This window comes from Neoarius graeffei, chromosome 15, assembly GCF_027579695.1.
Source record: "Neoarius graeffei isolate fNeoGra1 chromosome 15, fNeoGra1.pri, whole genome shotgun sequence".
Lineage (NCBI taxonomy): Eukaryota > Metazoa > Chordata > Actinopteri > Siluriformes > Ariidae > Neoarius > Neoarius graeffei.
Genome location: NC_083583.1, coordinates 19188757 through 19201129, shown reverse-complemented (window position 1 = coordinate 19201129; position 12373 = coordinate 19188757). Strand labels below are relative to the sequence as shown.

General features: G+C 41.7%; 1 protein-coding gene across 5 annotated transcripts in view; it reads right to left on the bottom strand.

Annotated features, from left to right (window-relative positions):
• Positions 1-12373, bottom strand: part of mical2a (microtubule associated monooxygenase, calponin and LIM domain containing 2a) — a 138443-nt gene that overhangs the window by 88400 nt on the left and 37670 nt on the right. For all 5 annotated transcript variants that reach the window (XM_060940960.1, XM_060940956.1, XM_060940958.1 and 2 more), the window contains exons 3-4: positions 5890-6097; positions 5318-5434 (exon numbers count right to left, since the gene is read on the bottom strand). In XM_060940960.1, the coding sequence (XP_060796943.1) occupies positions 5318-5434; positions 5890-6097 (325 nt within the window). The remainder of the gene's footprint in view (positions 1-5317; positions 5435-5889; positions 6098-12373) is intronic.

Here is a 12373-nt window from a genome sequence, read left to right as displayed (position 1 = left end):
TGTTGCCAGCTAAAACTCTATAGTTCAAAGAAGAAGCCGTATCTAAACATGATCCAGAAGCGCAGACGTCTTCTCTGGGCCAAGGCTCATTTAAAATGGACTGTGGCAAAGTGGAAAACTGTTCTGTGGTCAGACGAATCAAAATTTGAAGTTCTTTATGGAAATCAGGGACGCCGTGTCATTCAGACTAAAGAGGAGAAGGACGACCCAAGTTGTTATCAGCGCTCAGTTCAGAAGCCTGCATCTCTGATGGTATGGGGTTGCATTAGTGCGTGTGGCATGGGCAGCTTACACATGTGGAAAGACACCATCAATGCTGAAAGGTATATCCAGGTTCTAGAGCAACATATGCTCCCATCCAGACGACGTCTCTTTCAGGGAAGACCTTGCATTTTCCCACATGACAATGCCAAACCACATACTGCATCAATTACAGCATCATGGCTGCGTAGAAGAAGGGTCCGGGTACTGAACTGGCCAGCCTGCAGTCCAGATCTTTCACCCATAGAAAACATTTGGCGCATCATAAAATGGAAGATGTGACAAAAAAGATTTAAGACAGGTGAGCAACTAGAATCCTACATTAGACAAGAAAATGGGTGAACATTCCTATCCCTAAACTTGAGCAACTTGTCTCCTCAGTCCCCAGACGTTTACAGACTGTTGTAAAGAGAAAAGGGGATGTCTTACAGTGGTAAACATGGCCTTGTCCCAACTTTTTTGAGATGTGTTGTTGTCATGAAATTTAAAATCCCCTAATTTTCCTCTTTAAATGATACATTTTCTCAGTTTAAACATTTGATATGTCATCTATGTTCTATTCTGAATAAAATATGGAATTTTGAAACTTCCACATCATTGCATTCTGTTTTTATTTACAATTTGTACTTTGTCCCAACTTTTTTAGAATCGGGGTTGTACTGTACTTACAATTTGCACAGTTGTGGTCCGGTAACAGACTGTCTGTTAGACTAATCTGCTATACAAAACATCCAAACAACTGCATTTAATCATCTTTTATCGCAAAAGCAAAGGAATGAATTTGTGCTTAATTTTCATGTTAGCAAGTCACACGATGTTTATGAGCAGTGAGGAAAAGTCATTATGTATAAAGCTGATAAAACAAGGTTGTGGGGAGTTTTGGCACTGTTCATGAGACTCTTGGATCTCTCAAACCCCAGCAGAATATGAGGGAATGTGAAAAATAGATATTGACCAAAGAGTACATGATCTGACTGAACTGCGTGACTTCTCAAGGCCGCGGTACAAGGTCACAACAGCTAAAGGGTTTAATTTAGCAAGGCTTCTTGTTTTCATTAGCTGACTCATGTCCCTGATGAATAGACAGACGAGCAGTCTAATCAACAGTTTCTGAGCAACACAGCTCCAGAAAAGATCAGCTTGAAATCACACAAAAAGCATTACTTCATCTAAAAGCGTGTTGTTTCTAATTACACCGATGAGCTCATTAAAATCCGTCAACAACGTAACGAGCCATCATTCTCGTTAAACGGAACAGAGCAGTGTACTGACCCTGTAGATGCTCTGCACCTGGGAGGAGAGCACTGGCTGAAAACGGCAATTTTCCGCAGGCATTAAAAATTACATTAACAGCCGCTGTTGGTTGGTTGGTTGTCATGGTGATGGTTATGGCAGTGTTTAAGAGGAGCAGAAAGCCTTGTGTTTTGCCTTAGCATGGTCTGGTGAGATGGAGGTACGCATCACATGGGGAATAATGGAAAACCGACCACTGTGTGATCCACTAAACGAAGTGCACGGCTCCGAGCCTTCCTGTTTTGGCTCACCTGCTCTGGCAGCACCCAGGACACGCCCTTGGATCTGTATTGGCTTTAGTTTCACCTGTGTCTGGTTCTATTGCCATCATTTATACTGGCTCTAAAATGCAAATCTACAATATTTCAGGTTCCGAGCTCTAATTTTGTAAGTGATATTTCTGGGTGGGTTGAGTCTCTCTTTTTTTTTTTTTTTTGACCTGATTGTGAAAGTCAAATTTGCCTGTGCTAACACTTTTCTGCTACCAGAGTGAGAATGCTTGGTTCAGTGAACTGACAGCAAGCCCGCATGTTTTTGCTTTTTACTGGACCATGTGAGCTGATACAGGACATTGGGGTGGAGAAAAAAAAATAGCACCGATGTCATCATCACAGTTTTATTCAACAATTTCTTGTTTCGTTTTCATCTTTTATCCTTTTACCTTCAATTCTTTCAATTCCCAAATGGCTTACTGTTCACTTTATGTGCGCTCTACATAGGGTATAAAATAGTGTCACTGTGCACCCTATCCAATGCCCTACATGCAATGTGTTCACTATGTGGCCAAAAGTGTGTGGATACCTGATCACCACACACCTATGTGCTTGCTGAACATCTAATTCCAAAACGCATCCATCCATCCATTTTCTTCTGCTTACTGTATCTGAAGTCGGGTTGCGGTGGCAGCAGGCTAAGCAGGGTTCCCTGCTTACCAGGTGTCCCTCTCCCCAGCAATGCTTTCCAGTTCCTCCTGGGGGCTCCCAAGGCACTCCCAGGCCAGATGAGATCTATAATCTCTCTAACATGTTCTGGGTCTACCCCGAGGTCTCCTCCCAGTTGAACGTGCCTGGAAAACCTCCAAAGGAAGGTGCCCAGGAGACATCCTAATCAGATGCCCGAACCACCTCAACTGACTCCTTTCGACATGAAAGAGCAGCAACTCTACTTCGAGATCCCTCCAGATGTCTGAGCTCCTCGCCCCATCTCTAAGGGTGAGCCCAGCTACAGTACCCTAGGGAGAAAGCTCATTTCAGCCGCTTGTATCCGTGATCTCATTCTTTTGGTCACTACCCAAAGTTCATGACCATAGGTGAGGACTGGAATGTAGATTGACTGGTAAATCGAAAGCTCTGCCTTCCGGCTCAGCTCCCTCTTCACCACGACAGACCGGCACAACGCCCGCATTAGTGTTGATGCCGCCCCAATCCGCCTGTCCATCTCACGCTCCATTTTACCATCACTTGTGAACAAGACCCCGAGATACCTGAACTCCTTCACTTGGGGCAGCAACTCACTCCCAACCCGGAGGGAGCACTCCACCATTTTCTGGCAGAGAGCCATGGCCTCAGACTTGGAGGTGCTGACTCTCATCCCAGCCACTTCACTCTCGGCACTAATTCCAAAGCCATGAGTGTTAATATGGAGTCGGTCCCATCTTTACTGCTATAACTGACCCTGCTCTTCTGGGAAGGCTTTCCACTAGATTTTGGAGCACGGCTGCCACAAGGGCACTGGTGTTGAGTGAGAAGGTTTGGCACACAGTCAGCGTTCCAATTCATTCCAAAGGTGTTCAATGAGATTGAGGTCAGGGCTCTGTGCAGGCCACTCTGGTTCTTCTTTTCCAACTTTGGCAAACCATGTCTTCATGGAGCTCACTTTGTTCATGGGCCATTGCACCAATTGTAATGCAACATAATAGAAAAACATTCTAGACAATTGTGTGCTTCCAACAGTTTCGGAAAGGCCCACATATGGATGTGACGGTCAGATGTTGACATACTTTTGGCCATACAGTGTATCTGATAAAGTCTGCATTAACAGGTACTGGTGCACACCTTTGATTTGGTGTGCACTGCTGTTAAATGAAACATCTTTTCTGCGTATCCACTAATAATTAATACCCTGGCATGTCAAACTGGCAAGATATTCCTTTATAGACTTTTGAGTCATGTTCTATTATGTGTGCTTATACACCTGTCACCACATGATAACCTCCAGAGAATCTGCTATTACTTCATGGATTGTGGTATATTTTAGGAAAGTGATAAACGTGCACTCAGCCAAGATATATTATATGACCATATGTGCATGGGCACCTAACCATCACACCCATATGTTTTTGTTGAACAGCCCAGTCCAGATTTAGTCCTCCTTTGCTCTTATAATAACCTTCAGTCTTCCGGGAAAGCTTTCCACTAGATTTTGGAGTGTGGCTGTGGGGATTTGCCTATTCAGCCACATGAGCATTAGTGAGGTCAGGTGAGGAGGCCTGACACACAGTTCATACTACACAGAGGGGTTGAGGTCAGGGCTTGGTGCAGGCCAGTCCAGTTCTTCCACTCCAATCTTGACAAACTATGTCTTTATGATGCCTGCTTTGTGCACAGGGGCATTGTCATGCTGGAACAGGTTTGGGCCTCTTAGTTTCAATGAAGGGAAACCTACTACATTGAAGTTACAAAGACATTCAATTGTGTGCTTCAACAAACATTGTGGCAACAGTTTAGAAAAGACCCACACACGAGTGTGATAGTCAGGTGTCCACAAACGTTTGGCTATATCATGTACATATAATTCTGGGGTTTTAGTTGTTTGGGAACTGCGATACAATAAATCTTGGATAATAAACCTCTGCATTTACATACTACTGCACATGATATGGGTAGCTTGTACATTTGGGAAGGCATCATTAATGCTGAATGATATATGCACACGTTTCAGAGCAATATGCTGCCATCCAGACAAAATCTTTTGCAGGGAAGGCCTTCCTTCTTTCAACACGACAAAGCCAAATCACTTTCTGCACATATTAAAACTGCATGACTCCATAGTAGAAGAGTCCGGGTGCTAAACTGGCCTGCCTGTAGTCCAGACATGTCTGCCATTTAAAACATTTGTGCATTATGAAGTGCAAAATATGACAAAGGAGACCTCAAACTGCTGAGCAACTGAAACTGTATATCAGGCAAGAATGGGACAACATTTCTCTTTCAAAACTACAACAACTGGTCTCCTCAGCTCCCAGACGTTTACAGAGTGTTGCTAAAAGTGAAATGATACAAGTGGTAAACATGCCCCTGTCCCAACTTTTTTGAAATGTGTTTCTGGCATCAAATTCAAAATGAGCATACATTTTTCAAAAAAAAAAAAAAACAATAAAATTTCTCAGTTTCACCATTTGATATGTTGTCTTTGTACTATTTTCAATAAAATATAGGGTTTCCATGATTTGCAAATTATCACATTCTGTTTTTATTTACAGTTTACACAGCGTCCCAACTTTTTTGGAAACGGGGTTGTAAATCAAATTACCATCAGTGCTGTAATTCTTGTAAATTTATCTCATCCATTATCTAGAAAATGGGCAAAAAATGGAAATGGCAGGTCTTGATATTAGTTAGACCAGATGAACAGGAAAGCCATGTGAATATATTAACTTTTGAAAGTCTTCTCTATACAATTAGAGGCCCTTTGAAGTGCTGATGGTGTTTAACCAGTTGGACAGGACAGAGGTGCATCAGGTTTTGTTCTCGGACGAACTTACCCTCGTTTTCCTGGTCTTCTGGAGGTTCGAGAAGCTTTATAAACTCCACATTGATGTGGAACTCAACACCCAAAAGCAAAGCAATCTTCAGGAGCATGAGCTGGAGCTGCCGAATACCTAGCGAACACAGTCAGCACAAGAACTCTTAGCACTCGTAATCATGCCTGGAATCCTTGATTAAACCTTCATCTTTTACCTTTTACAAAGAATTGTCTGTATTAATAGATCAGAAAATCTTGATAAAATTAGTATCAAAGCAAGGAAGCACAAAAAGAGGAAGGGCTTACAAAAAAAGGCAAACAGAGAACTAAGGAGAGTTACGTCTCGATAAAAACATGAACTTCTGTTGTACTATGAAAACAGCATATTTTATCTACATATGTGACGAGTCATGGAATCCACGGACACATGTCGGCTGAAACGAATCCGAGAAAATCGCAAAAGAAGCATTAATGCTTCTTTTGCGATTTTCTCGGATTCGTTTTGGCTGACGTGTCCGTGGATTCCATGACTCGTCACATATGTGTGAATTACTAAGGGTTCTGCGCACAGAGAGATTACTCAGTACTCACTGATGTGGTCTATGGCGCCTGCACAGAACTTGCCATAAAACTTCTTCGCCCCCAGGCCTCTGAGGTCATGTATGGTGAAGGGCCACAGGTGCAGAACATTGTTCCTGGAAAACGTGTCTCTCTTTTCGATCACGACTACTTTGGCACCAAGGAAAGCCAGCTCTATAGCAGTACGCAGGCCACAGGGTCCTCCTCCGATTATCAAGCACTGCAAATATTAACAGCAGATTAACACTAAAGAAATGGATGGGCAAAGGTGTAATAATGCAGCAAAAAAAAAAGAAAAGGCATGCCATGATACAGAGATTAATAGACATGAAAACGGTATAAAAGTTTTGGGGTTTTTTTCCATAGATTTTTAATTAAGGAAGTTGAATCATTTTAACTTTCAGGTAAAGCTTTACATTAAAGCTAGACTGCCTTTCAGATTTTTCAAGTGTAGGTGATAAAAAGAATTTTCCCCGACACCCAATTATTTTTGATTAGTGGACCGAAAGCTACCAAATTCAAATCACAGACTTCCAATTTTGTTTTTTTTAATAGAAAAATTAATGCTATTTTTTCCTGCTTCACCATGACCCAATTCAAGATACTACGTCATGCATCACGTGGTGGGCTTTCCCCGTTCGCGAAAGGCATTGTGGGATACAAATTTGAAACAGAAGAGAAAAATGGAGGACGTGAGTGTGCGAATGAAACGTGAAAGACCGACTACAGTAACAGAAAGCGAGAAGAAAAGACGTTATGTTGCAAAGGAAAGGAAACGCAGGACCAAACTAATAAATTTCGACGGTCAGCGAGCACCTCGGTGTGATCAGCTGTTCGTTTAGCGACAGAATGATGGAACTGTCAGTGCACGGTCAAAGGTAAACCTGTAGATGGCAGTAATGCAACACTGTGGATGCCAGCTGCCGTAAAACCCAAAAGAAGAAGAAGAAACAGGTAAACCTGTGCATGCGCATACTGACTTCATCTTTCTGCTTGACTGCACGAAGCGAGTGATTTCATGCACATTATTTGCTCGGGAATCCCCTCAAATTAAATAACTTCCCAGCCACAGAATGGCCTGGGTTTTTGTTTTTTTGAGATATTACAGAAATAAACATGTATCACAATGATCAAATTTCAGAGGGAACTAAATTTCACCGATTTTATGAAAGGTCGTATAGCTTTAAGGCTTCCTAATGCTGGTTGATTTACTCTGTTACCCAAAAATTAGAGCATTAACAATCCATATGCAAAGAAGCAATATAAGGGAACACACAAATAACGTGTTTATAATACACCTGTATTAACCAGTGTTTATTCCATCCATGACTAAAAACACATCCACATAAATTAGCATAAATTCAATTCCAGCATGTTACTAAATATTTGTAGTATAAACATGCAGGTGGATTAGGGGAAATTGTGCACGCTGATTGATCGAGAAATTCAGACTATTTCTCGATAATCACCTCAAGTGACTCGGCAAAATGGCAGCCAGACAGACACTTTGTCACTGTAAGTGAGGAAGAATTACGAATGACGAAAGAAAATGCTGCTCTTAAAAGCACTAAAGATGCTACGAAGTTTGGTGTAAAACTATTCAAAGGTAAGTTGGAATTATGGTTTATTTTATCTATTTCAAAACAAAGTATTTTCTGTGAGTTGGCATACATAAGTGACATAAGTCTGTGCTGCGCCTTTATTATATTTGCATGCCGCTTTTGAAGACAGAAATAAATTGTGTTTTTAAATACGATTTTTTTTTTTAAATTGAAATAATCACCCGAGTATTTATACTAAAACAATCATCCGTCTCAGGGTCAGTGAGTATCTGTGAATAATAACCTCGACTTTGTCTCTAACAATAATTAAGGCATGAATTCAAACTGATGTTTGTAGATGTATTTTCATTTGTGTATGAAATAAACATTGCTTTAGGATGCAGACGCACATTATATATCATTCATTTTATTATTAATGAAACCTTAATTTCTACAAGCACCTCACTGGCTTTATTTATATTAAAAAAAATGAAACAAACAATCAGGTGTACTGATATTCTGCCTTTCTTCTTTAATTCCACAACAGTTTTACTAATGTAAGGACTGACATCATTTTTTAAAATCAATATATTGTTATTTTTAATGTTATGACTCTCTTTGACTCTCTTTAACGACTCCCTGGAAAACATCATGCAGGAGACAATGACAGACTTTCATCCCTCTACAAGCATCAATGGCAGACCAATCTGTAACCTGCGCTTTGCTGATGACATTGCCCTGATAGGAGGCAGTGAATCAGAGATCCAGAAGATCACCACCAGCCTGGAAGAAGCCTCCACAGACTATGGAATGGAGGTCAGCTCCAAAAAGAGCAAGATTTTGGTCAACAGTTCCAGACAAGACACATCAACAAACATCATGCTGAACAATCAGGAGCTGGAACAAGTGGACAGTTTTAAATACCTTGGGTCCACACAGGCAACTGGAGGCAGCTCGACCAAAGAGAAATGAATAAGACTCAGCCTAGCTACCTCTGCCATGACAAGACTGAATATGATCTGGAGGAGCAACAACACCAGCTTCCCAGTAAAGATCCAATTATACAGATTTCTTGTGGTATCCATCCTCTTATATGGATGCGAGAGTTGGACCCTAACAGTAGACTGCAAACGTAGAATTGAAGCGTTTGAACATAAGTGCTTCAGGAGACTGCTACGCATCTCATATACAGAGCACAAGACTAACAAGTATGTCAGGCAACAAGTTAATATCCTTGCAGGTAGTCAGGAACCGCTCTTAGCAGTCATTAGGCGCAGAAAACTCGGCTGGTATGGACATATGAGCCTAGCCAAAACAATTCTCCAAGGCACAGTAGAAGGCAAGCGCCAATGAGGCAGACCAAGAAAGGCTTGGTTGGGCATCAAGAGTTGGACCGACAGCAGCCTTGATACTCTCCTTCGCCTCACAGAGGACCATGACCAGTGGAAGGTGTTGACCACCCAGTCTAGCATGGCAACCCTACAACTTCAGCAGTCAAGGGATAACTGATAACTGAACTGAATGTTATGGGGTGTCTGCAATACAAGTTAGCTCCTGTTATTACTTATATTATAGCAGTTATTGTATAAACAGTTTTTCTTTCAAAAGGCTCTCTCTAAACTGTTACGTACATTGTGATATCGAACTATCCTTTCCTCACCAATTTTTGCACTTTTGTCCCTTAAAAAATATCCAAGTAGCCTGTTTGATTTGGGTCTGTACTTTGAAAAACACGATCCAGAACTAAGCAATATAAAGCTATCAAATACTTGCTCTGTGAAAATATGGTAAAAATGATCATTTTTACCATAACACTATAAAGCACAAGAAGCTCACATGTCATCATTTCCACATTAAATTATAATCTCAGCGTGTCATAACAAAGGCATGCATGCTTGCTGTATCAGGGACACAAGAATGCAGGAAGTCAGGTTTTCAGCTTACAGTGTGGCTAAGAAAGCCGGCTGTGGGATGACTTCATTCCCTCGGGCGCAGGGATAAAAAGCCAGGAGGAGGTTAACACAGATCTTCTCATCTTCTAACTAATCTAGCTCTGAATCACTCAGCAAACCTCTTTTTCTCATCCTGTCTAAACCCAGATGCACTGTTTGACCCAGCTTCTGATTCAAACGTTCCAGTGACCCAGTGTGATTTTTTTTTTTTTCTGACAGGATTGGTCATTTCCTCCCCTCCCATCATAGCCCACCCATTTTGGCAAGCGATACTATGGTCGACTGACCCCGAGCCAAAGTGCTGCGGCTGCAGCGAGGACTATCAGCATGTTTGAACAGAGGGATGTATTTCCTCTCTGGCGTGTATGTACCCTGATCCTAGGACAGATTCACAGAAACAATTGCTGGGATCAATGTTGTATTATTCAGGCTTTGATTCCTGTGTTTGGTTTGATGTTCGCTCAGATCTGTCCACTGTCCATAGCAGACATTATGTTCCTGTAGTCTGGATCAAATACAAAAAAAAAAAAAAAACTGCCGAGTTCAGAATGACCAATAAAAACAGTGAGAAATGAGGTAAAGGCAGACCAGAACAGTGACTGTGTTGTCATTAGTCATGTGTCAGGACAGCCACAACACACGCAATACACACTGTTCCGCTTTGTTGGAGTGATGAAAGATGGGATGTGTTATCACCAGCAGAGATCAAGCCAAGCATGCATTCTTTGACATAGCCGCAACCTGAAAAAAACGTGTGTACCAATCTTTTGTCCAATCCATCACTCGCTGGATCATCATACTTTTTTTCCTTCCCATTTTCATCAAGACGGCTATTTTTCTGGCCATTTCTCAGCCAAGCTATGATGAGCTGGATCTGCTGTAACAATACAGTTCTACACTCTCAGAAAATAACGTACATTATTGTACCTTTAGGGGTACAATGACTTGTCGCTGGGACAGGACCCTCTAAGGTACTTATTTGTACCCTTTATATACTGTTTGGGAACATATATGTACCTTTCTTGCCCTAAAAAGGTACACAGTTACCTTGAGGTCCAATAAGGAGCTCTAGGGGGTACATTAGTGTAGATTGCGCCTTGGGAAATGGACTCCTACTGTACCCCTTTTGACAGTGTAGAAATGAAATGCAGAAGCTCTTTTCCAGAGGTTAGGTGCCTTGCTTAAGGGCACTTCAGCCATTCCTGCTGGTCCAGGGAATCAAACCAGCAATCTTCTGGTCCCAAAGCTGCTTCTCTAACCATTAGGCCATGGCTTCCCCTTTTTTAACGTAGCTAATCTGTTAGCAAACCTGCACACAAGGATCCATATTGTGCATCACAAAAACCAATGTGATTTCAAGTGATTTTCATGAGTTTCAACTTCACCTGTGCACAAGTAAAAAAAAAAATTCAACAGTGTTTAAACATGTTCTTAGCAGAACTCCTGAGCTGATAAGGACTGAAATGGCGGTTAAAACATAAGCATGACAACGATGACTAAAAATGCTTTACGTTTGACATAACCTTTAGAGAAAAGCCACAGAGCAGAAGTAATGCTTCTCTTTTCAGTGCTGTGTGTAAGAACTGGTTGTGTTGTGGCTGTACCGATACATGACTGATGACGACTCAGTCAGAAGAGATGCTATCATCGCAACAGGTTCCTGTGTTTTGGCTCATCCTGGACTGGGTAAGACAGCAGAGGTGTGGTATTTCCTTCTAAATCAGTGCAGATCTGTTTCCTGGCTGATATGTACAGGTCTCATCCCAGTTGAAAAGTTTCTCATGCACTGATTATGGTGTGTGGGTATCTGAGTTGAGTGAGATACCTTTCTCTTGTGACCCATAAAGAAAAGGAGGACACTGGGATCATCATCATTATCATCAAAGGGTCTGTGATTTACACAGCTTGTCCCTAGAGATCCACAAAGTCCAGGATAGTATCAATGAAACACTATGGTACCATAGTCCAGCCAAATATCTCTTATCATATGGAAAAGTCTGCAGAACAGGAAGTGGCATGCATGACCTGCCAGATGCGACTTCCTGATGAAAGCTGTGGTGCCCGGTTGAACCCAGAGCCACTTAAATGCACATAAGTTCAGGACCACTCCCCCTACAACACACACACACACAGATGCATATCCTCGTCTTTCAGTCATGTGAGTTTTCTGTTGTGTTCATCGCGTTTAGGACTGAATTTCTGGCTTTGCTCCACAATGTGAACTACAGGTGAAAGATTATTAAAATTACTCTCTTTACATACAAGAGAATACACTGAATAAACATCAACATCTTTTGGCTGCTCCCATAGGTTCCAGTTTGCCATAGCAGATCTGTTCCACATATTTGATTTGGCATAGGTTTTTACACCGGATGCCCTTCCTGACACAAACCTCCCTAATCTATCCGGGCTTGTGACCGGTGCTAAGTATGCACTTTCTTGTACAACCCCAGTATTTTACCTAATCTGCATGTCTTTGAACTGCAGGGGAAACCAGAGCACCCAGAGGAAACCCATACAGAACACACAAAGTCCACATAGAAAGGCCCCTGTCAGCCATGAGGTTCGAACCTGGAACCTTCTTGCTGTGAAGTGACAGTGCTAACCATTACACCACCATGCCACCCAATACACTGAATAAACAGTGTTCGGAGTGTCCTCCGGGTGCTCCGGTTCCCCCCCAGTCCAAAGACATGCAGTTAGGCTAACTGGCTACTCTAAACTGTCCATTGATCAACTTTGGAGAGGGATGGGCTCTGCCGAGTTTAAATGCCCGAGATACACCAATGATGGACTGTTAACCCTCTGGGGTCTGAGGGTATTTTCTGGTACTCTAATGATTTGGCATACTCTGATTTTATTGTCAATTTCAACAAATCTAAGCAATATTTTCAAAGTCATATGACTTTTTTGTATTTAACAAAAGTTCAGCTACAATAATATCTATGTAGTACATATGTCATGATTGTACTTTAAAAAAAAACAGATAAATGAAGATGTTGT